Here is a 23,004-nt window from a genome sequence, read left to right as displayed (position 1 = left end):
TTGGGTATCCAACTCATGTCCTCATGCCGACACAGCAAGTGCTTAACTAGATGGACATCTCCCCAACCCATGACTCAGATCTCTGTAAAAGAACTCAATAGTACCCCTGTTGTAGTTGGCATAGAATGGTGGTGTGGAAGTGATCTTCTGCTTCAGAGTTATAAAGGCTAGGCTAATACAATATACTGTCTTTATACAACTTCGAGGTTTATGCTACTAAGTTACTCTACTGTGGCACACATTGCATGTGCTTGCTCTCTTGTCATTTACTCAGATTTCTGTTTTCTGTTCACAGCCTGCACCAGCATGGACTACTTTTAGAGTCGGCCTGTTTTTTGGAATATTCATTGTGCTGAATATTACTCTTGTGTTTGCAGGTAATTCTTAACCTTTTCATTCATTTGTTCTTATTATATTTATGCCACATTCTGCCCTTCTGTAAAGAGTCAAGCATGGCTACGTAAAGTACTGTAAGAAGTTTTGTGGGGTGGTTTTAGACATTTGTTTGTTTTTCCTTTGGGATATAATTTTGTAGACCATCGACTTCTTATTTCCTATCATTTTCTAGTCTTTTTTAACCTCAAGAGATTTAGAGTTCAGCTATTAAGAACTTAACCCGGGGCCAGGAAGGTGACTCACTGGTTAAAGATGCTTGCTGCCAAGCCTGACTTCCATGAGTTTTGACCCCTACATGTTAGAAGAAGAAAGCTGACTCCCACAAATTATCCTCTGACATGTTTGTATATGACATGATATATGCACACATACACACAAACACACACTATGTAAAAAGTGTAATTATGTTTTCTTGGTCATAAATGGAAATAAATATGTTACAGAGTTCATACACTAACCCTTATTTATTCTGCTTATTAGAGACCCTCACGTCCCCCAGAATCTGCTAATAACTGTCCTGCACGCGGTCTCTAGAGGCTTAGCTATGAGGCTTTCAAATCAGTAAAGTCCAAAACTAGGGCTAGGGTTGGAGCTTAGGTCATAATGCTTGCCTAGCATATATGACGTCTTGTGTTCAGTCTCCAGCACTGCACAAATCCAGGTGTAGTAGCACAAATCTATAATCCCAGCATTTAGGAAGGGGAGGCACAAAGATCAGGAGTTCAAGAATTTCCTCAACTACATAGTGTGTGAGTGTGTTTGAGGCCACCCTGGGATAAATGAGGTCCTATCTCAAAAAATAAAACAACCCATACCCAAAGAAGTTACAAACGGATTCTTCTGTAAGAGCAACTAGTCCCAGCTTAAGAACTAGCACAGTGCCTAGCCACAGGCAGCCTTAGAAGCCTCTTAAGAGCGTGAGCAGCCTTTCAGTAGCATTTTGAGTTATCACACCTGGAAACCCTTCAAATGCCCCACCTGTTTTTCTAATTAAATTTCTTCAGTATTTCTTTGCCAGTTTCTTTCCCAAGTCATAGTGTTCTATGTGGCATTGAAATGTTGGATAACTCCAACATATTCAGTTCTCATATTTCTACTTTCTATGTTAATTTTCTATCTAGGCAAATTATTAAAGCTTATGGCTACAAATGCTATCTATATGCTAATGACTTGCAGGTATATATTCTCTCTCCTCTGAAAAAGATCTAATTGGCTGTTTGACTATCTAACAGGTATTAAGTAAGACAAAGGGACCCTTGATTTTTTTTTTTTAAGTCACCAAGATAAAGCCCAAACTTTTAAGTCCCTCTTTACCCCAGTGTTAGCTGAAATCATCAAGTTAAAAAAAAAACAGAAAGGCTTATTTTGGCTCATGGTTGTAAAGATTTTAGTCCTTGATCACTTGAACACTTCGGGCCTGTAGCAAGGCACATCACTGTGGTCACAGTGTTTGAGAGTCAGCTGTTCACTGTTACTACTAGTAACACTACTAGCTGGGGACAGCACACATGACACATGACCTTTGGCCAACACTTAGATTCCAAACAACATCCTTCGTATTTCATCACTTACACATACAAGAAATCTTGTTACTGTGTCTTCATATTGTTTGAATTTTATCACTTTTCACTCCATCCATTAGTACTGTCTTTGTCTCAAGAGTCGTTTCTTGTTTACTGTACAACAGTGTGCATCCACTGTGAGCTTCTTCTAACCACAAGTCTGTGAAAGGTGGTTTTCTTCTGTTCTCCTTTCTTCAGCCCCTCCCCCACCATAGTAAACAGGATGTTAAGGATGTTGCACCTTAGTTGGTTACTTCCTATCCTGTCTTTCTCCCATGTTCACTCAGTTGTATTCACTAGTCTTTGAACACATCTGTTGCTTAGGGAGCTCTTTCCCAGGGTGTCTCTTTGCCTTATTCTTTCCCTTCATTTAGATCTCTGTTTAATGCTGTCTTTTCAGTGAGGCCTTCTGTGACCACACTATACTGAAATGGTCTCCTCTCATTTTTCTATCCCTTTGACCCACATTAGCTTTCTTCAGATGCTTGTGACATGACAGTGCATACTCCTGCCTCTACTTGCTACTAATGTGTAAGCAATAGTTGGACTTGGTCCCAAACACCGCTATGCCTGGGCTGTTGTCTCTAAGCACTAGAATACTACATGGAGCATAATAGGAGTTTAACAATATTTGGGGAAGTCTGAATGGATCGAAGAGAAACCAGTTGAAATTAAGTGATGTACAGAACTTTATTATTTCTTGGATGCGTTCTCCTCAGCATTGCCTGTTTTATATCATAAAGTTATAACCCTAGTTGCAAGGGCTTTTACATGAACTTTCCTATTGACTGTATGTTTTCATTGTATTATTAGAGTTCTCTAGCTAGAAAGACAGCTCAGCCATTACAACCAAAACTTCGAGGTTCTCCTTCCCACTAGTTGCTAAAAAGTATTATGCACCCATAGCATACAATTTAATATTGCTGAAATTTATGATAATTTTGTAACCTGTTTCTGTGGATATAGGGTAATTATAGTTTACGTGTTTAGAATACATGAAACATCTACAGTACACACGACCACCTAGTTTGTCTAAGCTGCCGTGGGAAGAGCATAACTCTGCCTGAGTTTCAGTTCCAGCCCCACCATTGGTGGGTTGTTGTTATGGTCGTATGGACAACTGGTCTTTTCTAAAACAGTTTCCTCATTTATTCAATGAACTCAGTACTTTAAATTTATAGGATTACTTGAGAATTTATCTTTATTTGTTCATCTATAAGTAACTTAAAACCTTTGTGTTTGTGTTTTGCATAAATGTAAATGTGAGCAGTCTCGTGCCCCTGCACAGGCAGAGGAGCAGAGGACCAGGCAGGCGTTGTTCCGTCTTGTTTTGAGGCAGGTTTCTCTATTGTTTACCTCTGCAGTGCCAGACAAGCTGGCCTACCAGCACCTAAGATTCTCCTCTCTCCCCTGCCATCCAGTGCTGGAGCACAGGGATTATAGCTTCGTGTTATAAAATCTTGCTTTTTATGTGGATTCCTTGCATTCAAACTCAGATCCTCACACTTGCACCGTAAGCTCTTTGCTTACTGTGCCATCTCCCCAGTTAACCCACAAGTCACCTTTATGTGTCTAGTAACTGCCCTTGATCCCCATGAGTCTTCAGACAAAAAAAAGTATGTGGGGGTGCAGAGGAAGGACGGAGTTGTGTAGCTCAGTAGCAGAATGCTTGCCTGTCTCAAACGGACTCCTGAGTTCAGTCCCCAGTACTGAAAAACCAGGAGAAGTCAATCCTTAAGAGCTTAAGTAAGTCAGGGAAGAAGCAGATGTCTTTCTTTTCATGTGAATTAAAGGGAAAGGGGGGTTTTGTTTGTTTTTTATTTTTTAACTTAGGACAAGCTGAGTTTTTAGTAAACATAGACTGTATTACTGTGAGTTTGTTTTTGTTTTTGTTTTTTTTTTTTTTTTTTGGTTCTTTTTTTCAGAGCTGGGGACCGAACCCAGGGCCTTGCGCTTCCTAGGTAAGGGCTCTACCACTGAGCTAAATCCCCAGCCCCGTGAGTTTGTTTTTAATGCATGCAATTTATATATCTAGCATTGTGCATTGCACTCTAACCTCAGAACCCTTTTTTGTTTGATTTCTCTGTGTATTGGTGAGGGGGAGGGTAAACAGATAAGGCCAGCTGTCTGTCTTTATTTATCTCCCCTCGGGTACTGAGAAGAGAGCAGTGCTGAGAGTCAGAGGGAGACGCAGCAGCAGTAATGCATGTACAAGCACGATTCTTTTCTTTGAGCATTCACATAAAAATTATGTGCATAATTGCTGTGGTCTCTCAAGGGGACATGGCCTAGTGTTCAATAATTTGCCAGAAAAAAATCTCATATCCCAGAGTTTTAGTTTCACGAAAATAAAAATTTTTCTATATAGATTTTTGGTTTTTAGTTTTTCTTCTATTAACCTTTGCTCAATTTGAAATAATCAGAGTATGCCAGATTCCACTTACTACTTAACATTTGCAGTAGATATAAGGGTATAAAATAAGCACTTGTAAATTAATGGTAGGACTATTGATTGTTGAAATCCTTTTTGAGAATAATTGGTAGTATATGTAAAATGTTACAATCATTTTAATTTATTTTTTATAAATGTAGTTTACAATCTAAGAGGCTACAATACAAAGAAATAATTTTGTGCCGTGTTCCCTACAACAGTAGCATCTTAGAAGCCTCTCAAATGGGGTTGGGGATTTAGCTCAGTGGTAGAGCAATTGCCTAGCAAGCGCAAGGCCCTGGGTTCGGTCCCCAGCTCCAAAAAAAAGAAAATAGAAAAGAAAAAAAAAAAAAAAAAGAAGAAGCCTCTCACATAGCCATTGATTGTGGAGTGTGTACAGGAGTTGTATTGCCCTGTATAGTGGCACATCTCGGGGGTAATGCTGGAAGTGAAAGGTAGGCACAGCACTTCAGAGAGCTGCTAGGCACTATTTACCAAAACGGAGGTGTAACCTATGTTTGTGTGCAGTAACCTATGATCTGTCTCTAGGAATAGAGATGAGCGCATAGATCTACAAGTAAGCACTTGAGAACATTAGTAACTGTACTATGTTAATGTCCCCAAAGCGCAGGCACTGTTTTGTGATGAGTTTCAACAGTGATTCAGGACCCAGAACGGCAAAAGAAAACATGTCCAGCAACTTGACTCAGTGCAGCGAAGACTATGATGAAAAGGTTTAGAATAGACTCCTGTTTGGGGCGTTGCTTTCTGTTGTGAGTTAACAGACATGTGGTGATTTGTGTATAACTTACATACAAGTCCAGAAGGCTCTGGAACCAGATTACTGAGATTAAATTTCTGTGTCCTTAGACGGGGCACTTGATTTAACTCTGTTTCTTCATTTTTCTCCTGTAAAAAAAAATGTATGTTTTTACTGTGAAAATTAATAAAATTATACACAGCAAGCAGCACATAGCACCACTTAGCCCAGGAGCTGCCAATGAATGTGTGTCCTCTCACTAAGAGTTTAAAGTACGCGAGAGTCTAGATGGAACAGTTTGCAGCTTTTGTTATATGGATGCATTATTCACAGAGGTGGCTGCTTACTCTTAAATAGAGATTATATTAACTCAGCTTATTCCATAATTACTTGAAGTTTTTTGGGGGCCCTCTCACATCAGCCATCAGTCAAGACAGTCTCCCAGAGACATAGTCGCAAGCACATTCTCAATATGGGTACCTCTTCCCTGGTCACTCTAGGTTATGTCAAGTTGACTAGACAGAATTAGAAATTTTGGAATGTTAGAGCAAATCTGTGAGTGGTAAACAGTTAAAACAGTTAAACTTAAGGTGGAATTGCAATGTCAACTTCAAGATTTTATTACTTTCCCCTCTGAAATTATTTCTTTTAGTGAAATGAAGTGTATAAAAGATGAACACTCGTTCTTTGTGTGTGTGTGTGTGTGTGTGTGTGTGTGTGTGTGTGTGTGTGTGTGTCAGATGCCTGTATACAGGTATACCCAGCATGTGTACATGTAGAAAGGCCGAAAGAGGATAACAGGTGTCTTTCCTATCCCTGCTTTATTCCCTTAGGCCAGGTTGCTCACTGAACTTGAGGCTGGTGGTTTTGCTAGGCTGCTGGTTAATGAACTTTCCGGGCCTGCCTGACTCCATGATACAGCACTAAGTTATAAGCAGCTATGACCAAGCCTGCTTTTATATGGTGCAAACTCACTTTGTCATGCTTGCTTAAGCTGTTTCTCTGACCTCAGAATTAACTATTTTACAATAAGAAGTCAATATTGTTGCACAGTCTACCTTTTATCGTCCTAGAAGGAAGCCTATTGCTCCAGCTGTTGACAACTACTGTCCTTTTCTGTCTTTATGGATATACCTCCTGTAGATAGTCCATGTGACTGAAGTCTTGTGGCCTTTTCACTTAGCGTGTTCTCAACATGCATTCACATTGTGGCATCATTCCGTGCTACATTCCACATACCACAGTTTGTTTATCCATTCGTCCATTCATAGATACTTTGGGTCTTCTAAACTTAATTTTTTCTTTGTTTATATTATTATATTAGGAGCCATGGGCATGTGCTTGCTATGGCTCACATGTAGTGATCAGAAAATACTGTACGGGTGACGTAGGTGAGTGAGTTGTTTCCCTCCTATTGGGGCCAGAAATGGAACTCAGGTAGGTGTGCAGGCTTGGGGCATGTTTAACTTTATAGGAAAGCATCTTATTGTTTTTTACAGAGGTTATACCACTTTCCATTTCTACCAGTAATGTATGAGGGTCCTGTTAAGTCCATCCAAGTGGATGTGAGGTATTGTCTTAGTTTTTTAATTTGCATTTTCCTAATATCTAATCATTTTAAGCATTTTTCTTCTAGACCAGTATGAGAACAGATGATCTTTTCATTGACCAAGAGGAAACTGAGAGCTAGAAATTCTAAATTAAATAATTTATCCTACTAGGATTTGATATCTGATTTATATATTTGATTTCAAAGCAACACTTTCTCTGACCTGTTATTTTTAAGTTACTAAATATTTTTATAAACAATAAATGGTTATTTAAATTAAGTAAGTATAATTTGGTTGAGATGGAATGAAAGAGCATAGTAGGTGCTGGGGGAAAGCTCACTTTTAAAAAGATAAGATGCATTGGGCCTGTCACTGGGAGTAGTGTAGGGCAGCTTTGGGAAAAGTGCCTTGGAGAGTAGATGTCTTTAAGAGCTCGGGCTCCAGAGCTGAGGCGTTTGAACATCAGAATTGCAGGAAGCTATAGATCAGTAGTGTCCCGAGTGGATCGAATGGGCATACGAGCAACATAGTACTGAAGAGCACCAGCTTCATGCACAGTGATAAAGGTTGCAGCCAGGTGTGGAGGCAGAGGCAGATGGGTTCCTTCAAGTTCAAGGCCAGGCCAACCAAAGGCTACATTTAGGTCAATAATCCAGAGGAAATTACTCAACCTATCTGTGCTCCGGTTTCCTCAGTAAACATAGACTATTATAATGATTCAAACTATTACATGTAAAAGCACCGAGAACAAAACTAAACCCTTAGCGTAGTAAACATTCCATAGATGTCAACTATTATTTTGTGACATTTAGATTCCCACATTGTCTTTTTGTTTTGTATCTTTGAATTTTACAACAGATCTGTGCAGTAGAAGTTAATGTAGTGTGATGACAGAGAATGCAATGTTGAAGAGGTTGTATCATACAAGAAGCTCCCATTGACAAAACTAGTCTTATACTAGGCATGGCACATATTTAATGCCAGCAGTCAGGAGGCATAAGCAAGAGGATCCCTGTGTTTGAAGCCAGCCTGGTCTACATAGCATGCTCCAGCATAGCCATGACTGCATGTCTCAAACAAAAACAAAGGCTGGTCTTACTGTTCAATGCCACTTAGCCCTGCTGTCCTATAATTTAGAAAATAAATCAAAATTAAAAAAACATATAGAACAATGGAATAACATGATTAAAAAAGTTTGAGGGAAATTATTCTAATGGCACTCTGCAGCGTAAAGAGGCACAAGAAATATACCTAGAGCATATTTATTGACTCTTAAGATAATCTAGATACAGATTGCCTTTGTAGAAACATTCTGTGCTGGGTCTGTATCTTAGAGAATGACGAGAAAAGATAATTAAAGGGAACATTGTAGATAACTAACCAATACATTTTCTTTCAGCTGTATTTAAACTTGAAACAGATAGAACTGTATGGCCCTTGATAAGAATCTATCGGGGTGGCTTTCTTCTGATTGAATTCCTTTTTCTACTGGGCATCAACACATATGGTTGGAGACAAGCTGGAGTAAATCATGTCCTCATCTTTGAACTTAATCCAAGAAACAATTTGTCTCATCAGCATCTCTTTGAGGTAATAAAGCACAGAGTCTTGTGAACATGTCCTCACTAAATGAATGACCAACTCACTGGGAGTCTCCTGAGTGTACTCCACTCTAACTGAGCGGCTGACTCACTGAGAGTCTCATGGATGTACTCCACTCTGAGTGGCTGACTACTGAGGTGTTTATGAATAACCTGATGGGTGCTCAAGTCCATCTCCCACTTGAGGATTATTGAATTGTTAATCGTTTTTCTTATCTTTGTTTATTAAAGACTATTCTGTGTAATGATAAGAAGTAACTTTCTCTCTTTTGTGTTCCCTCTGCTTTACAGATTGCTGGATTCCTGGGGATATTATGGTGCCTGAGCCTTCTGGCATGCTTCTTTGCTCCAATTAGTATCATCCCTATATATGTGTATCCTCTTGCCCTTTATGGGTTTATGGTCTTCTTTCTTATCAACCCCACCAAAACTTTCTACTATAAATCCAGATTTTGGCTGCTTAAACTTCTGGTAAGTCTAGAAGGCATGCACAACATTTTTAGAATAGTACATTAGCATTGACTTCCTCAAATGCCTCACGGGACTGTTGGATTGCACAGCCTCAGAGGCAGGATTCACACTGGGACAAGTGAGTAGTGTCCAGCTTCAGGAGTAAGTGCTTTTGTTGGATACCAGATAACCTTGGTATATAACGTTTATAACATGGTAGCCCTGGAAAAGTGCTTTACATTTTTTCCCTACTAAAATGAAGTATAAAGTAGCCAGATAGTGAATTGATTGTACATATTATAATTAATTAACCAGTGTGGTAATATATAGAACTTTTTTTTCTTTCTAAAGAAAAGAGCCAGTCAGAGTGTCATTGTGTAATCCCTTACTTAGGATTTGAAGGTAGAAGGATCAGAAGTCTAAGGTCACTTTATACTGCATTTACCTCAGTATCCTCTTAGATTACCTATAAACTATAAGTCCCTATGAAGTGTTTATTTTTGCCTAATTCATATATGTGGGTGCCTACATATACATATATGCATGTGTACCACGTGTGTGGTTGGTATTCATGAAAGCCAAATGAGTGTATCTGATCCCTGAAGCTTGAGTTGTAGACAGTTGTGAACCAAGCATGGGTGCTGGGAACTGAGCCCCTCCTCCACAAGAGCAGCAGTACATAACTACTGAGCCACCTCTCTAGCTTTCCTATAAACTTATTTCTAAATGAGGTTTTTGGAAGATTCAGAAAGCTTGCTGTGATGATGTTGCAATAGCAGGATGGTGGAGATGTGTACTTTGTGTGCAGTTCCCCGGTGAGTCCTTTGTTTAAGTAGGAAGCCATGATTTCATGCATGGCTACTTTCTCTGATGAGTAGAATGATCCCTGTTGAGTGGATATGTATCTGGGACTGCACTGTGTGATGATAAATTTAGACTGATTGGTTGAATAGGCTGGAGTGATGTATAAAAAGGATTAACACACTAGTAAACGTCTTCCTTGAAGCAGTGACTTGTTGCTTTTGTAATATCGTTACTAGAACACAAGTGTTATTGGGTATAGGTCATTTAAAATCAGTTGACCTATTTATTCAAACTTGATTGATAAAATTAGTCCCTAAAATGTATGTCAGAGAATTAACAGAATGTTTTCACCATAGTTTTATTTTTTGAAAATGTTTTGTAAAGATTTGTCCTAAAATAAAAATCTTATTTCCATTGTTTTTTACCTTTATTTTTACTGAAAAACACTTAGTCTTAATAATAAAGATTGCTCATGGGCTGGAGAGACGGCTCAGCGGTTAAGAGCACCCGACTGCTCTTCCAGAGGTCATGAGTTCAATTCCCAGCAATCACATGGTGGCTCACAACATCTGTAAAGAAATCCTATGCCCTCTTCTGGTGTGTCTGAAGACAGCTACAGTGTATTTATATATAATAAATAAATAAATCTTTAAAAAAAAAAGATTGCTCACTACTTATATTCATAGTTATATGGGAATCTTTGAAATTGACTTATGCTACCTTCCCTTCCAAAAAAAAAAAAAAAAAAAACTTAAGAACTTTAAGTACTAACTTTCTGCAATGTTAGTATGTCAAATCTAGTGCAGTCTATTTATACTCAGTAAGTCTTTTGTCCTCTTTCCTATCTCTGTATTTGCCCCAACTAGGAATCCAATTAGAAAGCGCAAAGCCCCAGACTTTCTAATAGTAACATTACCTCATTCTTCTAGTAAGCTAAAGTTTTAAAATATAGTCCTTAGTTATATCATTTAGTGATCAATTTGTTTTGTTTTGTTGTTATTTTTCAAGGCAGGGTATCTCAGTGTGGCCCTGGTTGTCCTGGAGCTCGATCTACAGAACAGGCTAGTCTTGAACTCACCTAGATCTGCTGCCTCTGCCTCTAAAGGCATGTGCCACGACCACCTGGGCACAGATCAGGTTTTACCAATTTTTTTTTAGTAAAATTGTGTGTGCATGGACATGAACTTAAGGGACCTGGAGAGGGCTCAGTGGTTAAGAGCACAGGCACTCACCTGTAATTCCAGTTCCAGAGGATCATGGAATCAAAATATATCAGCTCCAGAGACCAGTATCTCAAAACTTGTTATTGTTGTTTCCATAGCTAGCTTCAAACAGTATCTGTTATAGATCACATTCAGGATTGATTCATACTATATAGTCATGTATCCCTCTGAAGAGAAATGCTTATAGAATAAAGAGAAAGAACCAGCCACATCTGAGGGGAGGGCTGCCATAGATTCCCAGGTTGAATGTGTCTACTAAATGAATACAGCTATACATCCAGAGAGCTAGGAATTTAAACTCATTTTCAGAATTACTACTGTGTCAGAGGAATGCATTATTATCTATGCATTTTCTTCTGTATGATAAAGTCAAGGGAGTCTAAGAGGATAAAGGTAAAAGCTATCTCTATCCATACTCCTCCATGCAGACTCATCCGGGTCCCCTGCACAACTTGAGTTTATTCCTGATGATTGCACCAGTGTCTGGTTCTGCTCTGCAATGCCAGGAATTTTTTTTTTTTGTAATTATAACAGGTTTATAGAGAACAAGTCAAGGTGAGTTTGTGTTAATGGGAATAACAAAGGACTAGCTTTGGAATTGCTATGAGAAAGTTAAGCATGCTAGTACACACTATGATCCTGACACTTAGTGAGTAAAGGCAGGAGAATTTCAAGTTAGAGGACAGCCTGGGCTACATAGTGAGGTCTGTCTCAACCTTAAGAGAATTGTTATAAGAATTGAGCTATACCATTCTATAAACTCTAAGAGAATATATTGCATAAGTTAGTTGCTTAATAGATTTATCATTATTTTCAGAATAGTGGTCAGAGGTGATTTTTGTGGAAATTACAAGGCGAACACAGTCATTACCATTACATTAGTGAAATCAATATTATATAGTCTGGGGGTGCAGTCAAGTGGTACAGTGCATGCCTCATATGCATAAGATCCTGGGCTTGAAACCCAGCGCTCTAAGAGTGTCATTTAGGTTAGAGAATGTGACAGGCCTCAGATGATGTAATCATGTTCCCTGCCTGTTTTTCCCTCCCTGATTTTTTGAGACAGGGTTTTTTTGTGCAGCCCTGGCTGTCCTAGAACTCACATTGTAGACAGGCTGGCCACCAACTTGCCTCTGCCTCCCTGTGTTGGGATTAAAGGCATGAGCCACCACTGTCTGGCCTTCCTGTCTTTTATAGGCAAAGAAGAGCTTTGTAGTCTGCCGAGTGTTCCCCTGTCCACCAAATGCTTTGTAGCCTAACACCAGGTTGCCTCTTGTGCTTCGTATTTTTTCTTGATAGGGTCTTACTCCGTAGCTCAGGCTAGCCTCAAACTTGTTGCATTGCTGCCGCAGCCTCCTAAGTGAAGGCCTTCAGAAATGAACCACTATGGCTAGTGTGTTCTCCCTCCTCTTGCTTTCTGCTTTCCCCACCAACAGCCATACACTCACCCACTGTTTCCCTTCCAATTTTGCATTCAACTCTTTCCTACTTTACTACTTAACCCACCCTCGTTGTATGGGCTTTGTGTATGTGTGTGATTTATTGGTTTCCTTTTTATCAGCAGTCACTCTGAATGGTCAGCCTTGAACTAGAGAACTGTTTCTATGTTTTCTCATTTTTTTTTCTTTCTTTTTCTCAGTTTCGAGTATTTACTGCTCCCTTCCATAAGGTAGGCTTTGCTGATTTCTGGCTGGCCGATCAGCTGAACAGCCTGTCAGTGATTCTCATGGACCTGGAATATATGATCTGCTTTTACAGTTTTGAGCTTAAATGGGATGAGAGTAAGGGCCTGTTGCCAAATGATCCGCAAGGTAGGGTATGATTTTGTATTCACACTACTGAATTGCCAGCATAAACCAAGAACTATTGGGAATGATAACTACGACAGTTAAGGTCATGATGAAAACTCATCCAATAGCATTACACATGTAATTAAATGTGCTTGGCACTTTGTTAGCAATCTCCTTATCTGAAATCATTTATTTGGCTTTTAAGTTGTGTTAAGATTTTAGTCAACCACTTGCCAAGAAATTTACAACTTACACTTAAAGAATTCTGCAGTTATCTCTCAATGTTCATATGTGTTGGTAGCTGTATCACAGCTGCTAGAGTGCCAGCAACTTGTCCTCATGGAAATGCTCAGGACGCCATTGTAGGTGCCAGCGATCCAAGTACCGATTGCTTAGAATCAGGTTGGGTGCCTTGAGGAAGAACATCCTGGTCAGTTCAGAGTCCTGACCTTCTGGCTCTTTACCCATGCTTGGGTGACGCACATTCATTTAGTTAGGAAGTTTGCATTCATAACAAAGATCTAATGTAGACGATCTAGCATGTACTCACAAAAGATAATGGCAAATTGGGTGTGGCAGCCCACCACGCCTCTGCAGTCCCAGCACTGGGGAGGCTGAAACCATAGGATGGTGGGTCAGCCTGGGGTGTATAAATGAAATCCTGTCCCCAAAACAAAAACTACTGCAAAGCAGCCATAAAAACCAATAATGAGCCATAAGCTTGCTCTGATTAGGAGGAGGCCACAGAACGCGTGCTCTGGGTGTATGTTTATAGTGACTTGTCACTTACAAAGCTGTCTCAGTACCCGTGATATTTCTACGTTTTCCTATGTTTAAAGTCATAGAACAAAGCATGTGTTTTTTTTTCCTTTTATTCATAGACTCTTTTCTTATAGTTTTATTACACTTGAAAAAAGTGCAAAATCGCTCGAGTTGGTCCTAGGATATTCAGAAATCTCAAAAACCATTCATTGCCCAGTAGTTGTTCATTGCCCAGTAGTCGCCTTGGCTTCTCCCGGCTTCTCAGCCACTAAAGAGCTTGAGCAAGGAGCGTCTACATAGGAGAAAGTGACTGTGAACCCATGGGTTAGGGTTTTATGGATATGCTGATGGGTAGTTGTACTGTGTGACTAAATGGTATGAACAGTTAATTTATTTGAATTGTGATTTTTTTTTTCTTCTTCTTTGAAATCTTCACAGAACCAGAATTTTGCCACGGATATACGTACGGTGTGCGAGCCATTGTTCAGTGCATTCCTGCTTGGCTTCGATTCATCCAGTGCCTGCGCCGGTACCGTGACACAAGAAGAGCCTTTCCTCATCTAGTAAACGCTGGCAAATACTCTACGACTTTCTTCACCGTGACATTTGCAGCCCTTTACAGCACTCACAAAGGTATGCCGACGTCTCCCATCTGAGCCGGTATTACTGGAATCTGTTGCCCTGGACTCTGCCATCCCTGCTGCTGGTTCTGCTGAGGCTCCAGACCCCAGTCATCTCAGTTTAACCTTGAATACAGTTTTAATCTCATTTCAATTAGCAGTTATTACCAATAAGACTCGCAGTCATTCAGTAAGAATTGCGATGCTGTTTCAATCCTGTCTGATGCTTAGTGGCTTTAACCTATGGATGCCTTGGGTTTTCATTTAGTGGTTTAGAGTGGTTTTTTTTTTTTGTTTTGTTTTTTGTTTTTTGGTTTTTGGGGTTTTTTTTTGTTGTTGTTGTTGATGTTTTTTGGGGGTGGGGTGGGGAGGTTGAGATTTCCTTGTTCATTAATGAGGTTAAGAAATGGCTAGGTGCACAAGAATCCCTCTGGCAATCAAGTATATTTTTAATCGTTTTCTTTCACCAACTTGTAAGGATTGTTTCCAGCCCATTTAACTGCAAATTGAGTTCTCTGATCCCTCTAGTTTCTCGTCTCCATGGCAACCTGCTATTACTTGCTACTGCTTCTGTTGGGAAGAAAAAAAAAGCTTTTAAGTTCAGAGCCACATGCAGACACTCCTTTTGAATTTTTAACCTTTTCCCAAGAACTGTCAATCAGTGATTTCCCGTCCTTGTACTAAAATGCATTCCTTCTTTGTCTGCTGAATAGACAGCATCAGCCCACACCTTAGACAGTGCAAAGAGCTGTGACTAATGCAGACTAGTAGAGTGCTTTTTAAATACTCAGGTAAATTGTTCTTAGTAACCTTTTCTGTGAGGCTCTATTGGGAGATGTATTCAGAAGTACAAAACTACTGTTGCTCTAACATGTATCTGATGCCATGACAGATGAGGGCACTGTTAGTGCCGTGATATTGGTGTCACTGAGCATGCACATTATGACATAGAGTCTGTGCTAGAATAGTATTGATAAATGTAGCCATTCTTGTTAAATGATAGAATTTAATTGAGTACCTCAGTGAAGGAAACACATCGCCACGACTTCCATAATTTTAGTTCTTGCTAAGGAATGCCAGTAGTCAATACCAGTATGCACCATGATTTATAGATTTGACAGTTGATTTGGTACAAGATGCTATGTGGCTTCTTTTACTAAATTATCAGAAATATCTGCCTCCCATCTTAGGTATAAATGAGTGCTGGGATAGATTATACTAGTAATATATTCATTAAGAAGCTTAAAATTGCCACTAGGTGCTATTGACACAAAATACAGCACTCACCTCAGGAAATAAGAGATAATTTGTTCTTGAGGCAAACCTAAGTGGCAGTAGCCTGGGAGCACAGACTCAGGTTATAACCACTGGAGGAGATCACATAATATTTTATTTGTTACAGAACAAAGAAAAACATAAATCAGTGCATTTATCACATTGGTGGTGACTGCAGGCTACAGCAAAACTCTGTATAGATCTGGGACGTCTGATAACATGTTTAGCTTTTAGGTTGGTAAGGGCTAGTGCCCTGCTAAGCATACATTTTAGGGCTGTAGTGAACTTGGTCCCCAACACCCATGTAAAGGCTGTGCATGGCGGCAAGCATCTATAACCCAGCTCTGGGGAGGTAGACACTGTGACTTGCTTGCCAGTCATAGTAATCATGTCACTGAGCTCCAGGTTCAATCAGAGACCTTGACTCAAAAAATAAGGTAGAGAATGCCTGGGAAGACACCGATGCCAAGCTCCCCGCACACACACAGAGAACACATTTGACAGGTCTGGATAGTCAAAGGCACGGTCATGCACAGGAGTGGACAGTGAGTGGCTTTCAAAGGGACAGTCTAAGGTAGTCTGATTCCGGTATTCACACCATCTACAATCTTAAAGCTCAGCCGTGAGATTCAGCCTTGTGGAATCTTTTTAACACTGCCCCCACCCCAGGGAACTTCCGTTTACATAAAGACCTTTAACAACACAAAAGGATCACAAATCCAAGGCCTGTCTTATTTACAGAGTGAGTTCAGGCCAGTCTAGCAACATAGTAAGATCCTGTCTCAAAATAAGAAATATATAGCTTACCTGTCATGTGTGGAGCTCTGTGTTCAGTCCTTAGCATGGTGTAAGAAAAAGTACAAAGAAGGTTGGGATGGGCCAGCAAAATGGCTTCACAAGTAAAGGCACCTGCAGCAAAACTTGACAGCCCGAGTTCAGTCCCTGAGTACCCATGGTAGAGAAAAAGAACTGCTTCTGTCAGGTTGTTTTCTGACCTCTGTGTTTGCATAGTTGGCTTATGTGGAAATGAATGCTTTGTCCCCAGTATCACAGGGGGCTGGGGAATGTGAACAGAAGTTTGACCCAGCATAATTTATCTTTAAATGAAACAGTTCTGTACTAGTAAATATATATATTTCCTATTTAACTATAGTTTAATGTGGTACAGTTTTACATTGATATATTTGATGCATTGATGACTTATCTGCTACATATATATGTAAACTGATAGTAAATTATATTCTTTTCTCAAAAACAAAAAAAGTCAGATTACAATATTCTTTCACTACAAGGTACTAAGAGAAGTTTTCTTATATCTGACTTAAAATTATTGAGCTTTGTTTAGCTGTATATACTAAGGAATGGTTAGAATGGTAAATTTATAGAGGTTTAAAACCACATATTTTTGAAAGGCTTCTATTATACTATTTTGTATAAGCAGTGATCAGACAAACCCATAGCACAAATCTCTCACACAGCCTGCTAGGCCACAGATAAAAGATGACATTCAGACCACATGTAGCTGAGAATGACCATGAAGGTCTGATCCTCCTGCCCTAACCACCCAAGTTCTGGGATTACAGATGTGAGTTGCCCTGCCTGGCTCTTTATTTCTATTTTGTGATACCAGGATCGTGCTCAGGGCCCTGCGTGCGGTGTGCCAGGCAGTCACTGTGCCACAGGGCTCATCCAGCCTCACCTTGCAGTGTAAGGGAGAAGTAATTCTGCTTCCTTCTTCTGTTGCCCTTGACCCCATTTGTCACGGCTGTTTTGTCTTACACATAGCTGTATCTTTAAAGTGAAGATAATAATACCTATATCTACTTACTTCACAGAATCAGTAAGAATTGTCCTGAAATCACAGTATAGACTTTATAGGTGTGCTTGCTGCATGAATGCCCTGGAGAGAAAAATGGAGTGGCCATTTATTATTTTTGTTGATCATATCCCTAAAGTTTTTTAAATATTTTAATATTGCTGCATATTGGATACATAAATAATTTTTGTACCAAAAAGTCTAGAACTTGGGATGGCAAAATTTTGACATTTGAATTGTGATCAGGTTTCATATCCCTCCCTCCCTTCTTCCCTTCCTCCCCTCCCTCCCTCCTTCCCTCCCTTCCTCTCTTCCTTCCTTCCTTCCTTTTTTTCCTTCTTTAAGATAGGGTCTCATGTCAGGTGGTATCAGTGCATGCCTTTAATCCCAGCAGAGGCAGGTAGATCTCCCTCCCTCTCTCTCTTTCTCTTCCTCCCCCTCCCCCTCTCTCTTCCCCTTCCCTCCCTCCTTCCCTCCCTTCCTCCCTTCCTTCCTTCCTTTTTTTTCCTTCTTTAAGATAGGGTCTCATGTCAGGTGGTATCAGTGCATGCCTTTAATCCCAGCAGAGGCAGGTAGATCTTTGAGTTTAAGGCCACCCTTGTCTATAGAGTGAATTCCAGGATAGACAGAGTTACACAGAAAAGCCCTGTCTTGAAGGAGAAAACAAAAAACAGAACAAAACAAACAAACAAACAAACAAAAGGACAAGGTCTCACATAAAAATTAACAAAGACAGGGCTAGGCCACACATAGGTCTGACTAGCTTCAAATTCATTATGTAGCAAGCATGACTTTGAACTTCTGACTCCCTTCTTTCTGTTTCCCTCCTAAGTGCTGGGATTACAGGAATGTGCAACAACAACAACCAGTTCTATGTGGTGACGGACATCAAACTCAGGGCTTCAGTGTGCTAGGCAGACGTTCTACCAGTTGAGCCATCGCCCCAGCCCTAGTTAGGTTATTTTCTTGGACAGTGTCCTAAAAAAACAAAGACTTTAGAAATAATTACTGAGTCAAAAGAATCAAGTCAAAATGACTAATTATGTAGATACTTTTCTATTGAGGCTGTTGCAAAAGAAACATTTATGAGGAAAGAAGAGTAAAAGACCATGACATAACCTTGTTCAGACTCTGATGTGATTCTTTTCAAAGAACTAGTCTGCCAGGGTTACCATAGTAACAGCATTGTATTAAGTGCACTTTTAAAATTGTTACAGAGGTTGTTTTTACTTATGCTGCATGAGTTGTAAGATAGAGGTGTATGCATTACCCTGCACCTAGGATCATTGTAGGTGAGGAGTTAGGCAGCCTATCTAGGGAGATTAATCATGATAATATTTGGCCTCTTTTGTTATATTAAAAAAGAAACTTAATTGAAATAAGTTATTTTCTATCATTGATTTTTGGAGACAAAAGAATTCAGCTAGCAGCCAATCTCTGTGTTCAAAGATTCATATTTCATTCATGACCACATTTGAAACAACTCCTACAAGTGTTTTCTTGGAAATTGGGATTGGAGGAGGTGGGAAGTATTTTAAATGGGTTCTGGTTCCCTTAAGATTGCTTTGCTTTGCAAAGACAGGTATGTGGGAAGTATAGGAGCAGAAAGGTGTGACGCTATCGCTTCTACAAATTGTAAGGAGAGAGTATTGCATTGCATTGTGTGGCATTGTAGCTTCTAACGCTCTGTAAGACACTAAATTCCTAGTGGAGTTAGAACCTTACTGTTCACATAAATAACAGGGATTGGTAGGGGGTGAGGGTGGGGGACTTACATTTCATGTTTGCTGACACTTCTTAGGGTGAGATAGGGTTAGCTATTATATTTTCGAAGGAGACTGTCTGTAGAGCTCACTCACATCCATGTTACTGGTGCCCAGTTCTTGTCTGGGTCCCTTTGTGCACTCTGAAGGCTGATCCTCTCAGAGAGTTTTTCTCGGCTCCAGTCTGGACCTCTGCAGAAGTAGCCACTTCATTATTCTGAGTGAGCACGCCTAGTCCTGAAGTGCTGCTTCTCTGGGGTTCAGCCAGTTGCTACCCTTTTACTGCCCTGAATAATAGGCTTCTAGTCCACATTTTAATCTGCTTATACTATAATAGAAATGGTAATTGTGGTTTTTAATTCTCTAGGGAAATTTTTGTTCTATTAACTTTAAAAGATATATGTTCTATTAACAAAAGAAAACTCATTTGGATAAATGTTCTCATTTTTGCCTTACTATTGAAAGTAGCTCAAAACATTAACTCTTTTGGAAGTTATTATATTCTGTTGTTATGCCCTCACAGGGGAAGAAACTGATTTACAATCTGTCTCAACAAAATTGGCTAAAGACCTGTTGATACCAGGAAACCAAAATATAAATATACTGGGTTTTTTCCTAATTAGTAATTGCCATTTTCGGCTGTTATGCTGATTTTTAAACAGCTATAATTGTTTTTATATATAAACTCATGTATAAATAATTTCTCGGGGTTGGGGATTTAGCTCAGTGGTAGAGCGCTTGCCTAGGAAGCGCAAGGCTCTGGGTTCGGTCCCCAGCTCTGAAAAAAAGAACCAAAAAATAAAAAAATAAAAATATTTTCTCTATATAATATTAATTATAGCTTTGAAAAAAATTAAACCTTTACCTTCTTTGTCACTGAAGACTTGTAAAAAGTAACACCTGTGTTGACACCTTAATTCTGTTTTGATTCTTTTCTCTTGTCACATTGATTTTCTTAATTGTTCTTATAATAAAAACAGCATTTCAACTGGATAGTGGTGGCACATACCTTTAATCCCAACACTTGGGAGGCAGAGGCACTGATCTCTGTGAGTTCAAGGCCTGGTCAGGATAACCAAGGCTATACAGAGAAACCCTGTTTCAAAAACAACAACAAAAAACCCAGCATTTTAATATGAGTTATGTAGCTTTAGCAATACTCATACAAAATAGTTTAAAGATTGTAAAGTATCTATAATGCTTTATTGTTCAGAAGTTGTAAGATTTTTGATGCTTGAAGGAAGCAAAGGTGATTATTATTTGAATTCAACTTATACAACAATGTCTGATTGGAGAGAAAGTTGAGACTTGGTAGAATCCTAAATTTTCATTTTAATCTATACATATAACTTCATATTGATGCTATCAGTGAAAACCAATGAATTTATTATATTGACATATTTTAGCTGCAAAAGAAAAGGCAGAAGCAATGAGCAGGCAAATAGACAATAAGGCCTCATTTCTACTATATGTGGTACTCTGGGAGCAGACGAGACTGTCTATGAGTCTCTTCAAGTTTTATTGTTCACCATAGTAAGAATACTCATCAGCTGTTGTTGCCACATATAAGTCCACCCAAAATTTTGTAACTTAAATAATTGTAACTTATTCTTGCTGGAGCCTCTTTAGGTCAGCTGGAATCTCACTGGAGTAGGTTGAGCTCGTCCAGTAGAACTGCTTCTGCCCTGTTTTATCTGTGCTTAGCTCTTAACTGTCAGTTGGGAGTGGGGCTGTTCCATGTGTGTTCATTCTGGAGCCCCACCCCATGAAGCAAGCCTTGCCAAGGGAAGCTCCCCGTGTGGCACTGAGGAAAGCAAGTCCTATAGCACAAATGCTTTTAAAGCCTCTTTTCTTGCCGCCTAAGAAATCACACAGCAGGTCCAAAGTAAGCCTGCCCTGCCTAACGCAAAAGCCATCACCAAACCCGTCATCACTGAGGCAAAGAAAACTCTTGCCTTGGGAATGGGTAGCTGAAAGGAATGATATTTCAGCTGCAGCCTGACCTCTACATGGAAAACAATCCAAATTGACTCCTTAATTGGCAAAGGTCTTAACCATAGTTTTGCAGAATAAGCACATGAGCAGTGTTTCAGTTCACTAGTAGCAGAAAATGCAAGTTAAGGTAATATCTGCTGGGTGACAGTGTCAGTGCCAGTAAAGGTACAGGGCGGTGAGCATTCATTCTCAGGCAGCTGAATGTCTTCTAGGCAGGTGTGGTAGCTCATGTCTTTAATCCCAGCACTTAAGAGGCAGAGGCAGAGGCAGAGGCAGAGGCAGAGAGGCAGAGAGGCAGAGAGGCAGAGAGGCAGAGAGGCAGAGAGGCAGAGAGGCAGAGAGGCAGAGAGGCAGAGGCAGAGGCAGAGGCAGAGACACATCTCTGAGATGGAGGCCAGCCAGGTCTACAGAGTGAATTTGACACAGAGAAACCCTGTCTCATCTAGTAAATCCCTTTCCATAACTAGAATAAGAAGAGAACTTGGGGAAAGTTAAGACATGCTTATGGCATTCTACAGTAAGAAAATGAAAGCGTGTAACAGGTTTACAATAGATTTAGCAGCTGCAGGACATGAAACATCACATGGTAGCCTGCCAAAGGATAATGCCATCACCCGCAAGGAGAGGTGAAGAATGTGTAGTGACATTATTACAATATAAAGTCAGGTGTGCTGGCACATGCTTGTAATCCCAGTACTGAGCAGGTAGAAACAGGTAGATCAATGGAACTAACTCGATGGTCAGCCAACCAGACCTACTTGGCAAGTTTAAGGGTAAGAGAGGCCCTATCTCAGGGGGTAAATAAAGATGGATGTCCCTGAGGAAGGACCTCTAACATTGTCCTCTGGCCTCTATGCACACAGAAGAAGCACAAAAAGTACTGATATCAAATGTGATATTTACGGACTGTGTCCGTGGCTAAATACTGTTTGAAGTATTTAACATGTACTAATTAACTTTACTCAGAGCAGCCCTGGGTATGAAGAGCAGAACTAGGCAGCTCTTAAGGTGGCATTTTATTGAGAAACATTGCAATTGAGGAAAAGTGACCATTATTCTTCCTGTGTTTGCAACTCCACTTACATCAGTAACAAAGAAATGAGAGTTTATAGCCAAGAAGTTAAGGAAAGGAAATTCCTAAAAGAAAACATTGGATTAGACACCCTGGCTAAGCCAACCTGACAGATTCTTACTGAAGACAGATGTAGGTGCTCCGATGTATGTTGGGTTTGCACAGTCTAGGCTTCCTTAGCAAGGTGCTTGTTACGGCTGGGTGATACAGACCCCGTGTATAAAGCACAAGGGCTAGGATTGAGGCCGGGAGAGCTTTAAGAAACTTAGCTAAGCAAGTCAAGGAGAGAGTCTTTGAGAGAGACAAACACTTAATCTTCATTTTATAGGGAAGGGAATTAAAGCAGTGGTTAAGATATTTGCCCAAGCCCCCCAGCTAGGAAGTAGAAGAACCAAGGGTATGAATATGCATAAAAGACTGAACTTCAAAACCCACACTACCAAGTGGATAACAGTGCTAGAATTCACTTCAAGGCCTTGTGATCATTTCTGTTGTACTAGTCTTCTTTCTAAGCTTGCCGAATGCCCTGAGTACTACCCAATGTCACAGTGTTAAAATCTAGGTAAACAAAACAGAACCAATCAGATACGGTGTTGAGCTTGTCATTCCATGTAACAGCTGTGTTTGAGAAAGCACAGAAGTACAGTGAGCAAGAATAATGCAAGGTGTGTTTATCAGAAGATACACCCATTTCCTGCTTCCTTGTCCTAATCACCACATCCACTGAGTGCCGAGCCAGGAACTTGCCCGTCCCACTAATGGCCACAGCATTGGTTCAGGCAGTGTGGAGTCCGCTCCAATAGGAAAGTAAGTCCTCCCTCTGCCAGGGAATAAGTGATCTCTGAATTAGAGCTATTTCAAGTGGGAAATGATTTAGCTAGTATGTTTAATTTGCCTAGCATTATGTTCTTTGTACATTTTTATTTCATTATTATTGTATATGTAATGGGGGCTCTGTGTGCGCCGTTATGTGCATGTGCTATGAGAAGACAACTTTGTGCAGTCTGTTTCTGCCTCCCTTTCATGTGGGGATGGAGATGTGTGTGTGTGTGTGTGTGTGTGTGTGTGTGTGTGTGTGTGTGTGTATTCAGATTCTTCTGGAACTGGAGTTGCAGACAGTTGTGAGCTGCAACG

General features: G+C 40.0%; 1 protein-coding gene across 1 annotated transcript in view; it reads left to right on the top strand.

The window, feature by feature from the left end:
- Nucleotides 1-23,004, top strand: part of Xpr1 (xenotropic and polytropic retrovirus receptor 1) — a 139,317-nt gene that overhangs the window by 96,626 nt on the left and 19,687 nt on the right. Inside the window, 5 exon segments of the mRNA NM_001105992.1 lie at nt 296-377; nt 8,099-8,289; nt 8,592-8,771; nt 12,417-12,588; nt 13,768-13,962. Coding sequence (NP_001099462.1) covers nt 296-377; nt 8,099-8,289; nt 8,592-8,771; nt 12,417-12,588; nt 13,768-13,962 — 820 coding nt within the window.

This window comes from Rattus norvegicus, chromosome 13 (assembly GCF_021556685.1).
Source record: "Rattus norvegicus strain SHRSP/BbbUtx chromosome 13, alternate assembly SHRSP_T2T, whole genome shotgun sequence".
NCBI classification, from domain to species: domain Eukaryota; kingdom Metazoa; phylum Chordata; class Mammalia; order Rodentia; family Muridae; genus Rattus; species Rattus norvegicus.
Note: the sequence above shows the minus strand (reverse complement) of the source record. Positions and strands in the feature narration are given on the sequence as shown.